Source organism: Astatotilapia calliptera, chromosome 15 (genome assembly GCF_964374335.1).
Source record: "Astatotilapia calliptera chromosome 15, fAstCal68.1, whole genome shotgun sequence".
Taxonomy (NCBI): Eukaryota; Metazoa; Chordata; class Actinopteri; order Cichliformes; family Cichlidae; genus Astatotilapia; species Astatotilapia calliptera.
Genome location: NC_137436.1, coordinates 27,624,550 through 27,649,366, shown reverse-complemented (window position 1 = coordinate 27,649,366; position 24,817 = coordinate 27,624,550). Strand labels below are relative to the sequence as shown.

At 41.8% G+C, this 24,817-nt stretch overlaps 1 protein-coding gene and 1 long non-coding RNA gene across 7 annotated transcripts in view; one reads left to right on the top strand and one right to left on the bottom strand.

Annotated features, from left to right (window-relative positions):
• Positions 1-24,817, bottom strand: part of LOC113037477 (tumor necrosis factor alpha-induced protein 2-like) — a 79,219-nt gene that overhangs the window by 34,951 nt on the left and 19,451 nt on the right. For all 6 annotated transcript variants that reach the window (XR_013901650.1, XM_026194601.2, XM_080289497.1 and 3 more), the window contains exons 5-8: positions 10,407-10,521; positions 10,079-10,201; positions 9,902-9,996; positions 9,125-9,217 (exon numbers count right to left, since the gene is read on the bottom strand). Coding sequence is in view for 5 of the 6 variants with exons in the window: in XM_026194601.2 (XP_026050386.1) it covers positions 9,125-9,217; positions 9,902-9,996; positions 10,079-10,201; positions 10,407-10,521 (426 nt within the window). In the remaining variant the exon portion in view is untranslated. The remainder of the gene's footprint in view (positions 1-9,124; positions 9,218-9,901; positions 9,997-10,078; positions 10,202-10,406; positions 10,522-24,817) is intronic.
• LOC145420360 (uncharacterized) lies at positions 3,014-5,402 on the top strand. Its single transcript, XR_013901664.1, has 2 exons — positions 3,014-3,153; positions 3,249-5,402. It is a non-coding gene; the product is annotated as an uncharacterized LOC145420360 (long non-coding RNA).

The window sequence follows — 24,817 nt, the reverse complement described above, 5'->3', positions numbered from 1 at the left end:
GAACCTATATAAACTTGGCTACCGTGATTGATATAATTTGGATATAATTTGATATTTTTATACATACAATGGGTGATCATCTTTATCGGTATCATATTCTTCCAAAATCAGTTTTCGAAGTATTTTCATGAACTTACTAATTCCTGAGCATTGCTGTAGATCTATAGTAAAACTATTCCACAGTTTTACCCCATAAATAGTGACACAAAAGGTTTTAACCTTTGACCGTGCTTTAAGAATCCTTAGATTCAATTTCCCCCTCAATTCATAGTCTCCTTCTCTGTCATAGAACATCCTCTGTATATTTCCTGGTAACATATTGTATCTGGCCTTGTACATAATTTTTGCAGTTTTATATTTTATAAGATCCATAAACTTCAGTATTTTTAATTTCAAAAACATGATGTTAGTATGGTCTCTAAATCCTGCTTTATTAATCATCCTGATTGCTTTTTTTTAAATTTTACATATTGGTTAAAGTGCAGTTTTATATGTGTTTCCCCAAATTTCCACACAGTATTCCAAATATGGCAATATAAGTGAACAATAAAGTACCCGGAGTGATTTGGAAGGCAAAAAATATTTAACTTTACTTAGTACGGAGATGCTTCTTGACAGTTTGGCTTGTATATGCTTTATGTGAGGTTTCCAGCAGATTTTGTTATCTATTATCTAGGGATGGGTACCGGTGTCCGGTGCCATTGTGGAACCGGTTCTGACATAAACGGTAGTAACCAGACCGAAAAGCAGCGCACAATTCGGTGGTTCATTTCGGTGCTTTTTTCCCCTGAGAAATCTAGCCAATCACTTCCTTTCCCAGGATAGTAGGTGGGCCCAGGTATGTACGGTTTTTTCTTTAGAGCGGAGCTAAAATGCCGAAGGCGAAGCGCTCGAGAGTGTGGCTGTACTTCACAGCAAAAGATATAAACTCAGCAGCCTGCAACAAGTGCTTAAAGGTAATAATGTGCAAAGGAGGTAACACCTCAAATCTAACACATGGCGTCGCATAGCGTTTTTTTAAAAGCCGAGAAATGCACCGCATTTGATAACTTGCAGCAAGACAGCACACCTAGCACATCTGCTGCGGTGCCTGTTCTCGGAGTTAGCAACATCCAAGAACCCGAAGAGGAGAGTCCGGCCCCTAGCCCTGCCGCCAGTGTAGCGGAAATGATAACTGATGATGATGATGGCAGCAGCACCCGTTCTTCTCTGGGTGAGTATCTTAATGTTGTTCGTGTGTAATTTAAGTTGAGTAGGCTAACCACGTTATTAAATTAATGCATGTAAGGTGAACTAGCAAACACCGTCGTAGTTACATGCGGCTTTCTTCTTGTTTGATGGCAGATACTCCCTTCATCCTGGCCAAAAAGGCTAAAATGACGAAAGAAAAAGTGGACGAAATTCACAGGGCAGTGACAAAATTTATAGTCAAAGATCTCCATCCATTTTCAACGGTGGAGTCACCATCATTCAGGTGAAAAATGTTGTATTACTCTGACATAAAAAATAGACTGCATAATACTGTAAAGGTTAATATGTTCATAGCTGCTTAGCTTTGTAAGTCTTCTCTAAATATTATAAGTAAACTATATTTGAATAAAAGGTGAGTTATATGTTTTTTTTTCTTTTTTGTTTTGTTTTTTTTCTTCAATTCAGGGAGATGTCCTCTGCTCTTAATCCGAGGTATCAGCCCCCATCCAGGGATGATCTATCCAACACACTTATACCTGCTTGGTATTGTGTGGAGAAAAGCAACCTCATCCAGAATTTGGCACAGGTTAACAAGGTCGCTATCACCTGTGATGGATGGACCAGTATTGCTCAGGACCATTTCCTCACAGTGACTGTTCACTACATCTACAAAGGCAAAATGAAGCAGAATGTGCTCAGCACTGAAGCAGTTTATGAGTCACAAACAGGTCCAGTTGTCGCTAAAGAAATATCAAGCGTTGTGGAGCAATTTCACTTGGGAGGGAAAATAATTGCTGCCACTGTAGATAATGCCTGCAACATGGATGTTGCTTTGAAAAAATTGGACTTTTTAAAAGTGGGATGCTTTGCTCATACCCTCAACCTGGCCGCACAAAAGGTGTATGACATTCCTGCAGTTTCCAGCTGGTGTGCCAAAATCCGTTCAGTTGTGGTGTGGCTCAAACGTTCATCCTTGAGCAAAACTGTGCTCAGAGAAAAGCAGCGAATCCTGAGTAAGTAGCACATGCAGTTACATATCAAGAAGTATTGTTATTCATATTACCTTTTTTATAGTAATTTAAAAAAATGTTTGTGTCTATCTGTGCTTTAGATTTGCCAGAGCATAATGTAATTCTTGACGTTAAGACGCGCTGGAATTCTCTCTTCCTAATGGTGGAGAGATTTATGGAGCAGTTTGATGCAATCCAGGCAGCTGCTCTGGATCAACGGCTGAGGAAGCCTATGGAGAAGGACAAGTAAGTGAATGACATGAGCATCACTTGCAAGAGCTAAATAACGTCATTTACCTTTAACATTGTGAATATTTTTCAACAGACTAGAAAGGTTCACACACACTGATTTAATCAAGGCAGAGGAGTTTATTAAGTGCATGCAAGTCCTGTACACGTCAACCATGTGTGTCTCAAGTGACAAGTCACCCACATGCAGCCAAATCATCCCCATCCTGGCCAAGCTGGAAGCACATTTCAGCCGATGTGATGAAGACAGTGTTTTCACCTCTTCAATAAAAGAGAAAGTCTGGGGTAGTCTGCAGAAAAGATATCAGGTATTTGCAGACAATGTCAATGCGCATGGAAAATAGGGTTACCTTTTTTCAGTATCAGCTCCTATGTTATATCTTGTTTTACTTAAAGGATGAAAACCTTCAGAAATTTCTGAAGGAGGCCACGATGATGGACCCACGTTTTAAAGGCAGGCTAGCTGGTGAGGCAGCTACTGACATCTGGGACAGGTTGGAGAAGGCAGCAGTTGCAAATGCCACAGTAGCAGTTGCGCAGGTATTTTCATTGTGTGTGTACAATCTTGTCCTTTTGCATCATGATGTAGTTTCTATGTTGAAGGAATGCTCTTTTACTATCTGTGTGTCCATAGCCTCCCACTGAGGACCCCAAAGCACACAGCGAGGTGGATGATGCTGACATGGACAAGCCAGAAAAATATGTAATTTCAGATTTTTTCTAAAACAACCACTACATTCTAAAAGTGATCTTTATTTATTTTGCAAACCTCACACATCTTTTTTTGTTGTTTTTCAGCTAAGTAAGGTCCAGAAGTCACCCTTAGAAAAACTGTTTGAGGATGAAGACAGAGAGCTTCAACAGGCTGCTTCTCAAGTGGGTAGAGTCCCCTCAATCACAGAGCAGGTACATAAGGAGCTTCAAATATACAAAAGACTGCCAGGAATTACCTCTGGACAAGACCCTGTGGCCTGGTGGTGGAGTAAGAGGGATACACTCCCCAATTTATCTGCCCTATCAGAAAAATACTTGTGTGTCCCAGCCTCATCAACGCCTTCTGAAAGTGTTTTCTTTTGTGCTGGGCATGCCATCAGCCAAGAGCGATGCCGTATAGCTCCAGAAAAGGCTAATATGATTATCTTCTTGCAAAAAAACTGCTAAACATCACAGGTTTCATGACAAAGTTTGTTTTCAATTGTTTAAGCACTGGTTCCAAAGACGTTATGTTTTATTGACAGAAAGGGCTAACTTTGTTATAATTTTGCTTAAAAAAATTACTGGGGAAAATAAAAACACGAGGTTTTTGGACGAAGTTTGTGTTCTTTATTCTTTAAGCACCGGTTCGAGCACCGTTTAAGCACCGGCACCGTTTCAAAAGTACCGTTTTGGCACCGGTATCGGATAAAACCTAAACGATACCCATCCCTACTATTATCACACCCAGAAATTTTGTATCCGAAACTTGCTCTATTTCAACATTGTTTACTAATAATTTTGCTCCTGCATCTTTTTTACAATTTCCGAATAACATAAATGTAGTTTTTTCCAAATTTAATGATAGCTTATTTCTATCAAACCATGTTTTCAGTTTAATCATTTCTTGTGTGACAATTTCCAAAAGCTGCTGTAAGTTCTCTCCAGCACAAAAAATATTTGTATCATCTGCAAATAGAATAAACTGTAATATATCTGATGTTCTGCATATATCATTGATATAGAGGATAAACAGCTTTGGTCCCAATACTGACCCCTGCGGAACTCCACAAACAATGTCCATACACTCTGATTGATATTCCCCAATTTTCACAAATTGCTGCCTGTCTCTCAAATAACTCTTTACCCATTCTAACACCACTCCTCTAATGCCGTAGTACTCCAGTTTATCAAGTAATATGTCATGATTAATTGTGTCAAAAGCTTTTTTTAGGTCAATGAATACACTAACTTCTATCTATATTGTTGGTGATATTTTCGATCAGTTCCATTAATGCCAATGATGTTGATCTATTTGATCTGAAACCATACTGACTATCCATTATTATTTTGTGTTTATCTATAAATTTGTCAAGTCTATTACTAAAGACTTTTTCCAGTATTTTTGAAAATTGAGAAAGTAGAGAGACAGGCCTATAATTTGTGAATTGGTGTCTGTCACCATTTTTAAACAGTGGTGTTACTTTAGCTGTTTTCATTTGTTTTGGGAATGTACCAGTTTGTAAGGACAAATTGCAAATGTGTGTTAAGGGTTTGGAAATGCCCTCTATCACTCTCTTAACGATTTCCATATCAATGTCGTCAGAGTCTGTAGAGTTTTTTGTTTGTGATTTCCCAACAATATCAATGATTTCCATTTCTTCCACCACCGTTAAGAACATTGAATGAGGATTGCGGTCAATGAGTCTAGTTTCTTTCTCTACAGAATCTGTTATATCAGGAATTGTTTCAGCCAAGTCTGGCCCAACACTTACAAAGAATTTATTGAACTCATTTACCACATCTCTCATATTAGTAATATTTCTATCATTATTTGCGAAATACGAAGGATAGTCTGCCTGCCCCGAGCCCTTTTTGATGATGGTATTTAATGTTTTCCAGATCCCTTTAATATTATTTTTATTCATAATCAGTAATTTTTCATAGTATTCCTTTTTACATGACCTTAAAATACTCGTTAATTTATTTTTATATTTCTTGTATTTATTTTCAGCTTCTGTACTTCTGTTCATTATAAATTCTCTGTATAAGGTATTTTTCTTCTTACATGCATTTTGCAATCCTTTTGTAATCCATGGGCACTCTGCATATTTTTGTTTTTTACTATATTTCTTTACTGGGCAATGACTATTATATAACAGTTTAAATTTTCCTAAAAAAATCTCATAAGCTTTATCAATATTTTTTTCCTTATACAGCATCTCCCATTCTTGCTTGAGTAAATCACTTTTGAATGCGTTTATTGACTCTTCTGTTCTCACTCGTTTGTATTTTATTGTGTTTTGCTGTCACATTTCAGACGCTGATAAGTCTTCACATATTCCGCACCAAAACTTCTAAACTGGTGGACAGGACCTAAGAGCGTGAATATAATTGTCTGGTGTATTGGCTTGACAATGTGAGCATCCGATGACCAGTATAGTGCACTCTACAGTATGTAATGTTTTGTATTGAATTAATTGCAGAATGGAATTTCTATTTAAATGAAAGGTTTTTATGCATACCTGAGATCAGAAGTTTCAGTCTAAGTTGACTGATAAATCTATTTCCCATTTTGCAATAGGAAGTGATATTGATTCATATGTTTTAGAAAGCATTCTGTATATTTTGGACAGTAATTTGGGGTTTTAAGAGTAAGAAACTGTACCACACTTGGTGGTGTTTGTGATTCGACTGGGTTTAAATTTCTTTTTTACTATGTATTTAATTTGTTGATATTCTAAAATATCAACACACACACACACACACACACACACACACACACACACACACACACACACACACACACACACACACACACAAACAACCCCTATATGAACCATTAGCTGAGTCGACTTCAGTTCAGTCCCCTGTGCCACTTCAGACTTCAGTTCAGTCCCTTGTAGCAATTCAGTTCCCTGGTCAGCCACACACTCACCCACCTAGTCAGCCTAATGTTCAGCCAGGGGTCCCCACACCCTCTGGCTCTGCATCTGCTCCTGCTGGAAGCTCGGGAGGGCCTGGCCAGCACTTCCTCGTCTCCACTGGGGGTTCCGGAGGGCCCGTCCAGCAACCTGCCTCCGCTGGAGGGTCTGAGGGGCCCGCCCAGCCATCAACAGCTTCATCCTCATCTGGTCCAGCCATCAGCAGCTTCCTCCTCATCTGGTCCAGCCATCAGCAGCTTCATCCTCATCTGGTCCAGCCTCCGAGCCTTCATCCTCGTCTGGTCCAGCCTCCGAACCTTCATCCTCGTCTGGTCCAGCCTCCAAGCCTCCTTCGTCGCCGCCGCCGTCCGCACAGCCAGCCCCCTGATCTGTTTCCACGCCGCCGCCGCCATTGCCATCCGCACGGTCGGCTGCCTGAACTGAACTGTGTTTGGGCTGTGTTCTTGGGCTCCGGTGTTTACTGTGCACTGCTTTTGTTTTCTGTTCCATTTGAAAAATGTATTGATAGCAATGTTGACTATTATTACACATGAAAAAAAACAACTACACGTAAAATAATCACACTGTGACGCCTCTGCCTTTGTAAATGGAGGGACAGTAACTGCGTGTGTATATTTAAGCGTGTAAAACCTGAAGATTAATAGTAACAGTATTTTGTCTCTATCTCCCATTCTGCAATTCACCTCATGTAAACAATAACGTGGCGCACAGCGTGACGTGAAAAAAGGCACATACCTTTGACGTTGATTGGCGAACTCTGTATTCCTCGTCCGCGCGTAAACGCAAAAAAGGAGTTTAAAAAATCTCAGTTTTCGGTGATTCGAAACGCCGTTTACGTGTGGACGAAACAGCTGTGTTTTCAAAAATACCCGTGTAGGTGCTGACATAGTCTAAAAGAGTTAGTAGTTTATTTTATTACTACCTGTAACTTATTGCAGATTACTTGTATTTGCTTAATTGTTTACTAAATGCTTGAGGTGTGAAATAAACCGCAATGGAGCAAAATATGGGTATGGCCTGCTTTTGTATAGCGCTTTTCTAGTCCATAGGACCCCAAAGCGCTTTACACTACATTCAGTCATCCACCCATTCACACACACTGGCGATAGCAAGCTACATTGTAGCCACAGCTGCCCTGGGGCGCACTGACAGAGGCGAGGCTGCCGGACACAGGCGCCACCGGGCCCTCTGACCACCACCAGTAGGCAAACATGGGGTTAGTATCTTGCCCAAGGATATTTGGCATGCAGCCAGGATGCAGCCTGGGATCGAACCACCGACCTTCTGATTAGTGGCTGACCTGCTCTGCCACCTGAGCTACAGCCACCCCCTGAAAATATGGGTATGTGTGGTTGGAGGATGTGTTTGTGTGTGTGGCAATGTGTGTGTGTGGGAACCACTGCCTCAAGCTGTGTGTTTCCTCGTGTGCCTCTCTGTCAAGTGTAAGTTTATATTTTCCCAGTTTAGTTTTGTATGCTTTTCCCCTGTCAGCAAATAAAGCTGAGTTTTTTGAGTTCATCCCTCGCGTCTGAGTGCCTGCATCTTGGGTCCTACTCCTGCCTGCCACACAGCGTTTCATGACAACATGTTTGTGGTTGTTACAGTAAAAAATAACTTTTTCTACTATGATTTTATGTTTTTTGTCTGATTATAGCTCAATTGTGTTAATACAGTGTGTCAAAATGAAAACATGACTGTAAATTCAGACATGGGACGTTGTGCTGAAAAGGATGATACCAAACAAGTGTTGACGTTAAATTTATCATATCAAATGTTTATATGCTGATTATATTGCTTCATATGAGAAAGGCCTAACTCTGAGTACACTCTGTGCCAAAAAGTGCTGCTGTTGCAGAGCGTGCTTTTGCAGCTAAAATGAAGTGAAAGTGAAACCAACTAGGCTGTTTGATCGAAACTTAAAGTGTGGTGTGACATGAGAGCAAGTATATAAATAACTAGGCTTCCGTTTGTGCTTCAGACCTGGGGCTGTGTGCTGTGTGCTCAGGTCTCCATATTCCAGAAAATGTAAATAAAGATCATTTTTTAAAGTAAAAGACCACTTTTGAGCCGTGTTTTCTTGGCCCTAAGAATCAAAAGAACTGGAATTAACACAAGGCAAAGTAAATAGTTTTTAAAGGTAAAATGTGGAGGGAAAATCAAAAGTAGTTAAAAATGGCCAATTATACCCTGGACCCAGGGGGTTAAACGTTTTTTTTAAAGTAACGCAATAGTTACTTTTCATGTAATTAATTACTTTTAGAATATTGTAACTCAATTGCTAACTCAGTTACTTTTTTGAAGAAGTAACTAGTAACTATAATTAATTACTTTTTCAAAGTAACTTGCACAACACTGTAAGTAACTCAGGCGGACCGCCTTAAATTCTCTCATTCACATTACCATGGGTAACTGTGGTAACAATAAACAACTTTTTCAGTACAAACACCATTTACCAACCTGTAAAAGCAGGTGAAGAGTGGAGTAAGGAAGACACAATGCATCTCTGTTTTCCTCTAGAACGTGTCTGAGGAAGCAGCAGAAGGTGGGCTCCACTTACTGCACCCCGAAACCCTAGAGCAGCCACCAACGTTCCGCCCTTACTGCTTTCTAACATAAAATGACTCCCTTTTACATGGGTTTCTATTCTTTTAAAGTAACAGAAAATGAGTACATATAGTAAGGAAAAATGTCCCATAACACAAGTGTTTTACACAAAATAATATTAATGTGGCCATTCCCTCACCGGGGTGCCACATTTGCATGGGATTAATGAAGACTGTGTCAATTTTAGAAACTCCCCCCATGCTGTCAGAGAGCTGATGTGGATGCTTTTAAAGCATTCATGTCGCTTGATGTAGGTATGTTTTAGCCATCCTGAGATAAATTGAAGCCTGTTGGCTAAGAAGTAGTGCTGAAAGTTAGGTAGATCTAATCCTACTCTATCCTTGGTCCTTAGACAGGTCATGTGATCTAGTCCACTCTGTTTGGAAGACTTTCAAAGACTCAGGTGTCTGAGAACTGAACAGGTGACCTCACCTGAGTTGCTGCTCGCAGACCAGCTGAGCTTTGATCACCGAGCGGACATTACCATGGTTTCCCTTCACAAACTCTTCCACACACTTCGCATAGCTGAAAAACACACACACACACACACACACACACACACACACACACACACACACACACACACACACACACACACACACACACACACACACACACACACATTTGTTACACATCTGGGTGTCAATCAGACGTCATTTACATGTCTGCATTTTTTTCAGGTCAAAAACAGACTTCAAATATTGACTGAAGATCAATTTTAATATGGAAAATGTGAACAAGCAGTGAAGGCTTTATGAAGAATTTTATTTAAATAAGTTTGTGGAACAATTTATTGCTGAGCTCTACCATTTTTATTTAAAGTGGAAAACGTTACAATATAGTTATATTAGTGCTGTCAGTGTTAATCTCGTTAAAATGACATTAACGCCATAACCACATTATCGTTGCTCCATTAGCAAGTTAACACGGATCGCCCCGTGCAAGGGGCTGCAGGGTGCTAATGCGTTAACAAGGTAACAACGTTAACACGTTGACGCCATGCAGCCCTCGCACGGGGCGATCCGCGTTAACTCGCTAACGGAGATTTGTCATGTTAATGCCGTTATGGCGTTAACTTCATGTTAACGGGATTAATGCTGACAGCATTAAGTTATATATTTGTAGTAAATATTCAGTGAGCATGGGAGGAATGATGCTGTAACATAAAAAGTAAGTTCAAGATTAGCGAACCACATAGTACGACTGTACCTGTACATGAAGTTCTCAAGCTGAACTGTGAGCCTCTGAGCTTTTCTCTTGTCTTTGATGGCACAGCTGAACTCAGACAGGGAACCGGTCATCACCTGAAAACACAAACATCACAACACTAATCAACTTAACACAGACCGAGCCTCACCTGCACAATGGGTCTCACCTGAGCCTCACCTGTATGACGTCTACAGCCAGACAACTGAAGTAATAACCATCGATGATTTCGGGTGTCCTTCCACTCAGCCAGTTCTCTTGTTCCTTCTTCAGGGCAGTGTTCAGCCACAGCTTCACCTTTTCCTAAAGAAAACGTTTCACTTCACATTTGTTCTACAAATTATAATCAGACGCTGTTGAGTTATCATAGAGTCGGGGTTCTCTATGTAATCACCCCAGCAGAAAGCCGACCATCAGGCCAAAGCGAGAAGCCACCCTCAACAGTTTTAACATGGGGGGACAGAACTGAGTTGACCCGACAGCAGCATCAGTTCCTGCTGCTCTTTACCTCTTTGTGGGTCAGGTACTGCTCCTCCAGCAGCTTCAGCTCATTTTGCGGGAGCAGAGAACCCAGACAGGGCACCTTTATCTGTCCATCCAGCTCCGTATGTTCCAGGATTTCACTGCAATGAAACAACAGACATTCAAGATTACACCACTCGTCAACTCTGGCATTGCAAAAGTACACAAATACTAATGTGAATAACAGAAGAATGAACAAAAGAAAAAGACTAACAACAGGAGCCTATGGAGAGTCTACAAAGTTCCTCTACACTCGTTATTCATAGACCTGGTGTCTATAAATAACGAGTGTACATACACTAACAAAATTGACCAGTTGGCTCCACACCAACTCTGCACTACAGGAAAGCCCTGTCCCAGTCCTTAGACAGGTTCCAGAAACCAGCCACCTAACAGAGGCGGCTGTGGCAGAGGCTACAAACATAATGACCATATCTGAGTGTTTTTGTGATGTATGCTTTGGAGACAGTAGCACTGACAAAAAGACAGGAGACAGAGGTGAAGATTTTCAGAGAGCAGTATAGACAGGATCACAAATGAGCTGCATTGAGCATGTGGAGAGGAGGGAGCGTGGAGGCTGGAGATACAGTTACCAGGCAGAAGGAGAAGAGCAAGACTTCAGAGGAGGATGTACTGAAGGAGGACATGCAGAGGGATGGTGTGACAGAGGAGTATTCTTGGATAGGAGGCAAATGATCTGTTGTGGGCTTACTTTTTGTTACTAGAGTATTTAAAAGTAGAATAGGAGGCAGAGCCTTCAGTTTTCAGGCCCTCTTCTGTGGAACCAGCTTCCAGTTTGTATTTAGGAGACAGGCACTATCTCTACTTTTAAGACTATAGTCTTAAAACTAGGAAAAGGAAAGGCAAGTTTGAAAGTTTGCTTCAAACTTTCCTTTTTGATAAAGCATGTAGTTACGGCTGGATCAGGTAACCCAGTGTTTTCCAACCACTGTTCCGTGTCACATAGGTGTGCCATGAGAGATTGTCAGGTGTGCCGTGGGAAATTATTTAATTTTAATTAATTGGTCCAAAAAATTCTAATCCAGAAGAGCCTAGTACGAGCGCTAGTCAAAAGAAAGCAAAAACGGTGAGCTCGCGGCAATACAGCGAAAGTTATCTTTCATTCGGATTTGCTTTCACTGGAGATCCGACTGCACTGACTCCGTTATGTTTGGTGTGTGGAGAAAAGCTCTCAAACAATGCCATGGTCCCAAGCAAGCTCAAACGCCATTTCCACACAAAACATCCCTCACTTCAAAACAAGAACAGAGACTATTTTGTTTGCCTGCTTGAACACGCTGAGAAACAACTTTACTGAGAAAAAACACAAAGGTGTCTGAAAGAGCTCTCAAAGCTAGCCACTTAGTGGCTGAACTTATAGCAAAAAAACCACACCGTAGTAGAGACATTAATACTCTACCTGCCTGCAAAGCCATTGTGAATGAGATGCTCGGACCTGATGCAGTTAAAGAAATAGCCCCCGAAAAAGTCCTGCTCTCAGATAACACAATTGCCAGACGTATTGATGACATGTCTGCAGACATCAAAAGTGTGGTTTTGGAGAAGATACGCTTCAGTGGGAGGTTTGCATTGCAACTTGATGAGTCTACGGACATTAGTAGACATTCCCAACTCTTGGCCAATGTGAATTTGTGGATGGAGAGTCCATCAGAGAAAACTGATGTGAACGCCAGGACCGCCACCTACAACGCGGGTCTCGCCACTGGTGATATGAGCGCCTTACAAAGCGGCCTCGTGCGGCGTGCGGTGCGCGGTATCTGGGATACCAGCTAACCTTTGTTGGACCCTGGCCCCAGCCTCACAGCGAAAGCGTTTCAGACGCCGGGGCAAACGCAGCTGTCTGCTCGTGAAACTTAAGCCATACTTGGATTTTTTTATGACCCAAGGATTGGATTTCCTCTGTATAACTGAGACATGGTTGAGGGCCGGTGAGTCCAGCGTTTTCATAGATCTCTTACCAGATGACTGCTGCTTTTTAAACTCTCCTCGAATATCAGGCAGAGCAGGAGTTGTTTTTAAGAAGCAGTATAAATGTAAACCACTGTCCTTATCAACATCACCTAGTAGCTTTGAACTGAGTGTGTTTGAGCTAGGTTGCTGTCACACAGTGCTCTGTGCTGTGGGTTACAGACCCCCAAAATACAATAAGGACTTCTTAAATGACTTTTCTGATCTGTTGGCTGAAATTATGCCAAAATATGATCATGTCCTTATTACTGGGGACTTAAATATTCACGTGTGCTGCCCTGGCAAGCCAATGGCAAAGGACTTTTTAAATCTTATTGACTCTTTTGATCTTGTGCAACCTTTGTCTGTGCCTACCCAAAAATATGGGCACACGTTGGATCTTGTTTTAACTCACAATCTACCTGTCTCTAACTTAGAGGTTTGTGATATTGTATGGTCGGATCATAAGCCTGTCTTGTTTGAGGTTTCCCTTCCTTGTACCAAAGTTAATCCTCCTCCTGTTGTTGCTAGATGCTGTCGTATTTTTAACCCTTCCTCTGCTGGTCAGTTCTCTATTGTTTTTAATCAGAACTGCAGCCTTCCTGACTCCATATGTAATGATACAGAAGAGCTGAGTACATGATTTTACTCAGTCTGCCAAACTGTTTTAGATTCGGTGGCCCCTTTTAAACTTAGGCAAGTTAAAGCCAAATCTGAACCCTGGCTGAATGAAGACACTCTGTGCTGCCAGAAGAAAGTGTAGGAGAACTGAAAGTAAATGGAAGAAGGATCTACTTCAGGTGTCATACCAAATATTACAAAACTACTGGAATTCCTATCAGAAGACTGTACAAGATGCTAAGAGGAAACATTTTGCTGCTATTATTCAGTCAAATTGTCGTAAGCCTCATGTCTTATTTAAGACTATTGACAGGGTCCTTCATGCTCCACAGACTGTTGGTGTCGAGTCCTCTCAGGAAATTTGTGAAAACTTCCTACACTTCTTTATTGATAAAGTGCTATCTGTGAAAGCGCAGATTTCCCTGTCCGTTCTTCTTTTTCTTCCTGATTCTTCCTCTACTGGGAGTTGACAGGTTCAACATAGGTTATGTTACTGATAGTGTCTGGCCAGCGAATGTGGAGAATCCTTCTGAGACAGCTGTTCTGGAATGTCTGGATTTCTCTGTTTGAGGTTTGTATGTCTTACAAGTTTCAGCCCCATACAGCTGGACTGACTTCATGTTGGAGTTGAACAGTCGGATCTTGGCAGTGTTGGTCAAGTTACTTGAAAAAAGTAATCAGTAACTAATTACTGATTACTTCCCCCAAAAGTAATCCCGTTACTTTACTGATTACTTATTTTCAAAAGTAATTAATTACTTAGTTACTTAGTTACTTTTTAAAAACATGATTTATAACCTGAATAGGTGATAAAACGATAGATCTGTCAAGCCAATTCTACTTTTTCTGCATAATCCATCATACAAAATGTAATCAAATGGAAAAGTCTCTTTTTTTTAAACTTGTTTTATCCGTTTTAATCTTTTAACTTTATGCATCAAGCAAAAATTAAATTATATGCACCATTCTCTGACTTGAAGAAATTAGTTTAACATTTAAACCTATTTTCTGCACATTCCAGCACATAAAATAAAATATTTTTTGTGTCTGCACTCAGTCTTTCAAATAGATGCAAGTAAAACACAGCAGAAAGTAAATAAAATCAAAGACTAGCAGTCCTGTTGCTCTATTTTCACCTGTAAAGCAGGAGTGGGGTAGGCGGAGGTGTGCTCTGGTGCAGGTGTGGCACAGCGGTCAGTGGAAGAATACGCGAGTTTCTCTGTGAATTTCCCATTACGTCGTTGCGCACTCGGAGCTTGCTTGGAAGTTTACGGTTTTTTTTCGGTGTAAAAAGAAGTTTTCTTCCCACCCACAATGGACGCTAATGTTTTTGTCACTTTTTATGGAATCAAACTCAAAGTAAGGTCAGTACTTCCAAGCTTTAAACGTTGCATACTCTCTCCCGCACTTGATATATGATCCATTGTTGATCTGCAGACAGCTGTTGTCACGAACGTCGCACTCGCTTACGTCACTGTCATGAGACATTCTGGCAAAAAAATCACGGTTTTAGTAAAGCAGTAACACAGCATTCCTACGGGAAAGTAACAGTAATCTAATTACCGTTTTTGCAATGGTAATCCCTTACTTTACTCGTTACTTGAAAAAGTAACGCATTAAAAGTAACGCGTTACTGCCCATCTCTGGATCTTGGTAGTCTCGGTCAGCTCTCTGGAAGGCCAGATGTTCTTGAGCTGGATGAAGGCGACTCTTGCGTTGCTGAGCCTTGCCTTGACATCTGCATCGGTTCCACGTTGCTGGTCGATGATGCCGCCCAGTTAGTTGAAAGAGTGTACTTCCTCCAGAGGACGTCCATTAAGGATGATTGGGTTATTGCTAATGGAGTTGATGTTTAGGATTTTTTTTTAACTCTACGATTGTAGATGTAGAAGTTTGTACAAAAGTTACTCTGTTGTCTCTGCGTTTGGTTCTGCACTTGAGTCTGCAGTTACATACAGGCTTCCAGGCCCTTTTGATAGTCAGAGGTTGTTTGGTTTCCCCGATGTATACATCATGGCAATCCTCCTGCTACTTAACAGCATACACTATATAGCTTTGTTTCTGTTTTGACCAATTTTTGGCGCAGCCTGTTTTGCGGTTTGAAAGCCAAAGAGACGCGGTGCTAAGAGTCTCAACTATTCCGATACTCCTGATACAAACTCCTGGCTGCTCTGCCTGTCAGGATGGTGTTCGCTCTGTGTTGTAGCGTCCCGATGAACCCAGTTTGTGCTCCAGTGAATGATGAGAGTAAGACCTTAAATTCTGAACAGTGTGTGTAGGTTTACGGTTCACATCAACTTTTAAATGCCCCCCATTACTGATGGAAATTTCACAGTTTAAGAAGGCTAACCTGCCACTTTGCATCTCCCTGGTGAATGTGAATGTGTTGGGCCACCAAGTACCAGGAGGATTGCCATGATTTATACATCGGGGAAACCAAACAACCTAAAAAGGTAAAGCAGGTGGCGCAACACAGAAGAGCTCATCAGGCCAGGACTAAGCAGTCTATTCACACCAACAGGCCACTGGACACTCTTTCAATAATGAGGATGTACACATCCTGGACAAGGAGGGAGCGGGAAGTCAGGGAGGCCATTTATGTGAAAAGGGAAAGACCATCTCTGAATCAAGGAGGCAGCCTAAGGGTACATTTTTCACCATCTTACAATGCTGTGAGTTCAGCCATTCCCCAACTCTCTGTGAATGGTACTCATGGCCATTTATCAGTGGTTGTTGATCAAGGGTCTTGACAATTTGCATATTAATGATCAAGAAATTGACTTAACAGCCAGTTGTGCTAGTTTCAGTCATTATACAAATATACTGTTTACAAGGTCATTTCTCCCACTGAAAACATCCAGATGAACAGAATCCACCTTTTGGGATTTTCTTACCTGGATGATTGAGCATGCAGCAGGACGTGATGCACTGAGTGTTTCATCTCCACTCTCTATGTGAAAATTGACCTCTCTGCATTTAATCATTAGGTATTATTAATCTCTAGCTCTCTCCCACAGCATGTCTTTTGTCCCATCTTCCTCCCATAACCCCCCACCGCTCACAGCAGATGGCTGTGTACCTGAGCTTGGTTCTGCTGGAGGTTTCTTCCTGTCAAACAGGGAGTTTTTCCTTCCCACTGTCAAAAAGCGCTTGCTCAAGCAGGGTCATATAATTGTTGGGTTTTTCTCTGTTTTCTTTTTATTATTTATTATTGAGTTTTTAACTTTAGGAAACTGTTGTGATTTGGTGATAGAAATATAAAATTGAACTAAATTAAATGAAACAATGTATCTGGTTCTGTTAGCGTGACCACCCTACAGGAGATGGATGACCCAAAAGGTGTTCTGGATTCAGGAATTTCTGGAAGGATTCTTTATAGATGTGAGATAAAACTGAGTGTTTGGTCAGTTAAGAGCTTCTAGCTTTTTATTGATGAGCTAAAATTAACCTAACTGCTAAAGTCTCTTATTGTTTCTTCAGCCTGTAACATGAGCTGATCCTTTCTGTGTAAAGCACTTTGTGCTCTGTGGAGGAGGAAAAAAAGACCATAAAAAGTCCTAAAACACAAATCTGAACTCAGGCTCAGATACTGTGACTACTCCATTGAACGGGACCAGAACTTGTGCACCTCATTTAAAGGCGTGACTGTCTCTTAATGGTAGCTGCTGTGTGTTGTGATGACCTCACAAAGTTCAGCACCTGTGTGGGTTCCAAGGTGCCTCAGAACACGGACCAGGTTCTTACTGTGTGACGTATTGCTGGGATCATTCTGATTACAAGTACACCAGAGTTATACTTTACGGAGAGAATACTTTTGTCAGGGTCTTACTGTAAAGACACCATTTTTAAAAAGGTCCTTCAAATGGTTCTTTAAAAAAAACATTTTAAAGAACCTTTTTTGAGTGGTTCTTTAAAGAACCATTTTAAATCTTTCAAAATAAAATGTACCTGGTGCTCTCTGGCAGGTAGCTCCATGCCCTCCTGGGTTTTAAATGCACCTTAGAACACACATGCATCAACACTACAATGAGCGGGTGGAGGGAGGTTTGGAGTCTTCTCTCACCCCCATTCTCTGCGGCCTGCTGGAGCGGGGGGGCTAAGAGGAGGAGTTGGCCGTCCGACTGCGGTCTGGAGTGTGGGGCCTCCCTGCTGCTGCGGAGTCGGGGCGGTCTGCCTCTCCCCGCCGCAGGGAAAAGGGTAACACCACCTGGGTCTGGGTGCAATTCCCCCCTCCAGGGGCAAGGGTACCTAGACCCGGTTCGTAGAGTACGCTTGGGGAGTGTGATTGTGTGTACAGCGTCTCTTTATGTCTGTCTCCACATTGGTTGAGTGTGGAGTAAGTGCATATGAGAGCATGAGGGTGGGAATGGATGTTTGTATCTGTGTGTGCCTGTATGTCTGTGTCTATATGTCAGGTTGGGTATCAGACGCCACCTCTCTGGGGACATCTCAGGCCCTCCAAGGTTTGGAGGCCTATCTCCCCCCACCACCACTTCCCCTGCCAGTGGCAGACTCCCTCAGACATCGGTGCGTTGGTGCTTCTTTGTGTCTGGGGATGGGCGTCCAGGTACACACCGGCTCACTCCTTGGCGGCCGCTTATCGGGGCCTGGAGCCTGGGGCTCGCTCAGGCCACTTCGGAGGTGGGGTGCCCCCGGCCTCTCGGCCTGGGGCTCGGTCACTCAGGCACGGCTGGCTGCCGGCGGAGCTCACGGGCGCGTCACTGCAACTCCCCCTGGCTTCTGCTCCGCGGCTGCTGAGTGAACCCTCATCTGGGACTCTCCTCAGCTCTTTCTGGGACAGTGGCATGGCTGCCCCTCTGTTGGTCTTCCTTGGTCTCTTGTGTTCTGAGGGCCTCTGGATGTCTGGAGTTTTGATCTCCTCCATACCTGCTTCATGCCCTGGAGGACGGGGCTGTGGCCCCCCCACACCCTCTAGCAGATCATTACATGAAAGAACCTTTTAAAAAAAACAAAACAAGCGCGTCCATGCTCACAGGTGTACACACGGGTGATCACACCCACAAACTACACCCTTTTTGGCTCCTACCTCAAAGCACACTGTGTTCTGTTGATCTTACGTGCTGCACAATAATGTTTAATATTTAGCATTTACTGTCATATTCCCATGATGTTGTTTATTCTATTACTCTTGTTCTCTTCTGCTTGTTTTCTTTTTTCTTTCTCAACAGGTGATCCAGGTGATCGATATATGCATTTTCTTTTTCTTTTTTTCTTCTTCTGCCCATTCTGTTGGTTTTTGTTTTTTGCCCTTCTCCCCCGTCCCTCTTCTCAGCTGTTTCTCTTTCCCTCTTTCTTTCTCCCCTTCTTTCCCTCAGTCAAGTCTGTCCCGTATTCAGCAAGTGAAAATAAAATAAACAATAAAAGATGAATCAAATGGACCATTATGGCAAGGCTGGGATGGTCAATTTGGTAAAGTAAATCCGTTGGGCATCTTTCTTTGCCTTTAGACAATAATTCTGATGGCAAAGGAGGCAAACGGGACAGGCAAAAAAAGAACCAAAAAAAAAAACCAACAAAATAAAGTGTAAGATAAATTGAATTTGAGCAGGGTAAAATAAATACAAGAACAACAGCATAGACATACAGTGGGGCAAAAAAGTATTTAGTCAGCCACTGATTGTGCAAGTTCCCCCACCTAAAATGATGACAGAGGTCAGTAATTTGCACCAGAGGTACACTTCAACTGTGAGAGACAGAATGTGAAAAAAAAATCCATGAATCCACATGGTAGGATTTGTAAAGAATTTATTCGTAAATTAGGTTGGAAAATAAGTATTTGGTCAATAACAAAAATACAACTCAATACTTTGTAACATAACCTTTGTTGGCAATAACAGAGGTCAAACGTTTACTATAGGTCTTTACCAGGTTTGCACACACAGTAGCTGGTATTTTGGCCCATTCCTCCATGCAGATCTTCTCGAGAGCAGTGATGTTTTGGGGCTGTCGCCGAGCAACACGGACTTTCAACTCCCGCCACAGATTTTCTATGGGGTTGAGGTCTGGAGACTGGCTAGGCCACTCCAGGACTTTCAAATGCTTCTTACGGAGCCACTCCTTTGTTGCCCGGGCGGTGTGTTTTGGATCATTGTCATGTTGGAAGACCCAGCCTCGTTTCATCTTCAAAGTTCTCACTGATGGAAGGAGGTTTTGGCTCAAAATCTCACGATACATGGCCCCATTCATTCTGTCCTTAACACGGATCAGTCGTCCTGTCCCCTTGGCAGAAAAACAGCCCCATAGCATGATGTTTCCACCCCCATGCTTCACAGTAGGTATGGTGTTCTTGGGATGCAACTCAGTATTCTTCTTCCTCCAAACACGACGAGTTGAGTTTATACCAAAAAGTTCTACTTTGGTTTCATCTGACCACATGACATTCTCCCAATCCTCTGCTGTATCATCCATGTGCTCTCTGGCAAACTTCAGACGGGCCTGGACATGCACTGGCTTCAGCAGCGGAACACGTCTGGCACTGCGGGATTTGATTCCCTGCCGTTGTAGTGTGTTACTGATGGTGACCTTTGTTACTTTGGTCCCAGCTCTCTGCAGGTCATTCACCAGGTCCCCCCGTGTGGTTCTGGGATCTTTGCTCACCGTTCTCATGATCATTTTGACCCCACGGGATGAGATCTTGCGTGGGAGATTATCAGTGGTCTTGTATGTCTTCCATTTTCTGATGATTGCTCCCACAGTTGATTTTTTCACACCAAGCTGCTTGCCTATTGTAGATTCACTCTTCCCAGTCTGGTGCAGGTCTACAATACTTTTCCTGGTGTCCTTCGAAAGCTCTTTGGTCTTGGCCATGGCGGATTTTGGAGTCTGACTGTTTGAGGCTGTGGACAGGTGTCTTTTATACAGATGATGAGTTCAAACAGGTGCCATTCATACAGGTAACGAGGGGGGACAGAAAAGCTTCTTACAGAAGACGTTACAGGTCTGTGAGAGCCAGAGATTTTCCTTGTTTGAGGTGACCAAATACTTATTTTCCAACCTAATTTACAAATATATTCTTTACAAATCCTACCATGTGGATTCATGGATTTTTTTTTCACATTCTGTCTCTCACAGTTGAAGTGTACCTCTGGTGCAAATTACTGACCTCTGTCATCATTTTAAGTGGGGGAACTTGCACAATCGGTGGCTGACTAAATACTTGTTTGCCCCACTGTATATTAATGGTTTATTGCCATTTCGTAGTTACCAAAAGACAAAAGGACATTTTAACCCTCAGCACAACATCACAGCTAATACATGTCACATATTAGTCATTTAAACAGTAATAATTAAATATTTTTACTATACTATAAACAAAAATATATAAATACTATATCTATAGATAACACAACAATTAATACATGTATTGCTTAATTAATAAAACATCAGAACGATATAAAAACAGATTAGAAATAGCAATAGCTTCATAACAGACCAATAAATCAACACATTTTCATCAGCAGATGCTTGCATGTTCAGTAAAAATATTTCAACAACAAGTTTTTGATTAAAATGATGAATGAACTTCAGCGTTATGTAAGGGAAGTTTCATGTTGGACTCATGGTCCTTTGTTATTCCAGTTTAGGACCATGTCTCTGACGTATGTATCATATCAAATATATGTCATATCAAAACAACCCCACACCTGCAGTTGTTTCAGTTTTTCACAGGTGTTTCCTGTCAGTGGTCAACCTCACTCAGGTGGACATCCATATCACCCAACCAAACAACAAGCTCCTCCCTTTGTGCTTCAAATCCCTCCCACTCTGAGACAAGGAGCTGAGAGAGAGAAAACAAGGGTCAATTATAAAGAAGAGAGAAAAGTGAAACCCTCCTCAGAAGGTCGACCTGTGATGGACTCCTGTTTGGTGTTCACGTCATCCCAGCGGCGGCTGCACTCACTCGCCAATGCCAGCAGCCGAGTCTGCAGGGTGCCCTGGAAGAGCATAGTTAATTTTCGACTCTTCCTGGTCAGGCTCTCCAGCTGGATGAGCCAAGGTCTCCCCTTTCACCACCACCTCTAAACACACAAACACAAATTGCATGTAAAGCAGGAGGTGCAGATTTTTTTTGCTATTCTTTTCTAAATCCAGGCTTGATCACATGGAGGTATTTGGAAAACTTTTTTGGCCAGCGGACGACTGTTGTCTCGCAGAAAGTCAAATCAAATGTATGCGATACACAAACAATTCACAAGAACACATTAAAAAAGAAAGTCCCGTTCTTGCCTGATTTCAAGTGAAATCTGCATCAAAACAGGGAGACAGAATTAAAGTGTTTGTAGCAAATGTGAGCACAAAGCTTCACTTTATACAAGCCTGCTATTAAAGTTCTCCTCTATGCAGACAACGTTCCTGTTTTCAAGGCACAACTTGGATCTGCTGTACAAATCTTATGGATACACAATAAATGAAACAGTAGTGTGCACGACTTCAGATTCTGATCCCTTGTCTTAATATGGTCCCAAAAGGCTCAGAACAACCAACATAGCGATAGCAATAAAGCAAACGTTGAGGCTTCAAAATACAAAGTCCATAAACTAATGGCTGACATGGGTTTTATCATAAGGGTGATAAATATACAACATATGGTCTTAAGACTAAAAGTATAATACAGATTTTAGTCTGAGAGATTTGACGTTCATTTACCTGCAGATGCCCTATACGTGCCTGCTCTGTGGTTTTCCACAACTATTTGCACATCACTATTTAATACAGGAAGTAGGTGAACTAAAACAAGTCATCTTTCTTTGTGAGAGGACCATATTAATGAAACCAATCTCAATGACATCACAGAGATCCCTAAAGATGCTCCTGCTGTTTTTCTTCCTCCTCATCCAAAGCTTCCTTCTCCTTGTCCTCGACTTCCATCCAATTGTAATTCAATCTAATTGTGTTTCCCCCTCCTCTTCCTCATTTTGTTGGAGCTGTGAAAGGAATTAGTGTGAATCTGAATTAATTTTTGCAAATGTGAAAAATCAGCTTTTCGGTCAGAGATGCTCTTGTGATTTAAGCTGGGAAGAGTAGATTTATGTGTTGATGCTGCCTGCTTCATCTCTACGACTGGTTGCTGAGTGATATTTACACCCCGGCTGGATTACAAACTTTAACCACGTGTTGAACTTTGGCCCAGCGTTGATACCTCTTGTATAGTATAGTATAGTACTTGTATAGTATAATGACCTCTTCTTGGCTTAATGTATGATGGTGGATAAATGAAATGTACAAAGAAAATTTAACTATATCACAAAAGATCATCTATCTTTGAAACATCAAATGACCGGAGCATAACTTGTCAAGTAGTCTGAAAATAAGTTATACAGTAACAGTCAAAGACACACCTTCTAATGTGTCACATTCTATTCATTCAAAACACTTACGCATAGCTGTGTTTTATACAGCTCTTACAGACTGCAAAGTACAGGCTGATGTGAGTATTTAATGTAAGAGTTTCTAGAGCAGACACAGCACTCATGTCAAACAGGCTTCATGCGCCCTTTTAGTGACTTTAACAATATTATAAATTTTAATATCGGTCTAGCTGACATTACGTTATGTACGCAGCACACAATTTGAGAAGCCAAAGGTTCAAATTAGCTGGGAGCACCTTCACTTAATTATAACAGTGGTTTTGTTAGGAAAACAGTTCTGTATACTGGATACTAAATTGCGTTAACATCAGCGGCTAACGTATCTAACATAGCTAACCCTTGTTGTTAGCACAGCATTAACAGCAAGCTACAATGACAAGTAACAAAAACAAAACAGTAAAAAGGTTTTAATGAAAATGTTTTACCTTTTCCAACAGTCCCAGAATCCAGAGCTTCAAAGACCAGCAGGTACTGAAGACTGTTATCCGCTTTGCTGTCACCGACTGTGAGAAAGTGTTTTTTCCCTTACAAAGTTCAAGGCCCACCGGTCGCACAATCTGTCTGCGCATGTGCATCCCAACAATTGACGCCCCCCTTCTCTTTCGGAAGGTTGCCACAGTACGACATGTTCTAACGTGACTCTCTCTCTCTGTCATTTATTTGGCTCGAAACACATATTAACAAATTGCTCAGTGATAAACAAGTACTCAGATCCTTTACCTAAGCAGTGCGCTTTGTCAAAACTAAGTAAGTGTGTCGATAATGAACACATAAGTGTGTTCACTACACATAAGTGTGTTCATTACACTGACATTCTGTTGTACAATTGTTATTTACTTGTATTTTATAATTTGACTTTACATACTGCTGGGTGGTTTATAAAGTTTACAATAATTAGTATTATCATTTTGCTATATTTTCTAATATGTATAATAATCTCAAAAGTAATGCCTTGAAACAGAAAATAGTAATACTTTATTAAAACTTAAAACTAAAGTACAGTAAACGTCTTAATAATAAATTCCATATTCTATTACCACATTATTTGTGATCAGTGGGTTTGCAGGGTTAGGGGTGTTGGGGGTAGGGTCTTTAGGCTTTGGCCCCCACCCCTGCCACCAGTATATTTTTAACCAAGTATTTCTAACTTTTATTTGAATATTCAGTTTCCTACCATCTGCTCTTAAAGGGTAATTGCCAGGTAACCCGCCCTCCCCCTTTGCACACACATGTACACAAACAAAACACACAGTATAATTCACACTATAATTATAACAAATATGTATGCCATTTTACACCATCAAATTTAGATAGCTAAGGATGAAGAACCTTTTGTTCTTTAAAGAACCATTTGTAGTACCTAAAGAACCATTTACAAAATAAAAAGGTTCTTTGACATATGATGGTTCTTTAAAGAACCATGAAGACATCTGAAGAACCATTTAAGAGCCATAATTTTTCTGAGAGTACCAGGTGGGCCAGCAGGTATGGCTCTCAACCAAACACATTCCACTCAAAACTGAATCAAAGATTATCCACAGCGCCCCGGCATACTCCATCACCCGCATTATGGATGCTAGGCACCGCGGTAGAGGTTTTCAGTTTTTGGTGGATTGGGATGGGTATGGTCCGGAAGAGCGCTCCTGGGTGCCGCGGTCCGCAATTCTCGATGATGCCATGGTGAGAGAATTCTGCCACCGGCACCCTTACAAGTTTGGTGGGTCGCCGGGTGGCTCGCGTTAGAGGAAGGGGTACTGTCAGGGTCGGATGGTGCCCCGACCGGTCAACCCGCCTGTGTGTATATGTGTGTGTGTGTTTTCCTCTCTCGCTCTGTTTCCCTCCGCTGTGGTGTTTACGGAGGTCGGATAGCAACGAGGGACCTCCGACCCGGAGGCGCTGTGGCCCTGAGCTGCCTCACCTGCAACCGATTCTCCACCAGCTGCTACCAATCATCCACCATCTTGGGCAGGGCTATTTAATGGTGTGGCTGAGCGAACGACAGCGCTGGAGTATTGCACTAAGCCTGGTAATGTTACGAGCCGCTCATGTTGCTCAGTGTTGTCTGCTCTTTTTGGTTATTCATTACTATTGTCTGTGTGCAACTAGGAACTGGGACGGAGGATTCACGAGCACAAGAAAACACTTGGAGGAGAGACTGGCACTCACTACCACGCACGGTTTGAGCACGGGAAGGAGGACGCACCAACTATTATCATTGCACATTTTAACTATTGTCAACCTTTATCCATTGTAAATAAACGCACTGCTTATATTCACAGCTCCGTGCTTGAGTCCACTCAATCCTCAACCGTGACAACTTTCTGAAGTCTTATTGACCACACCGAGCAAAGATCATAATTCACACACACTAACTTCTCTCCTTCACATGAGTCTGACAGAATACGATCATGCAAAAGAA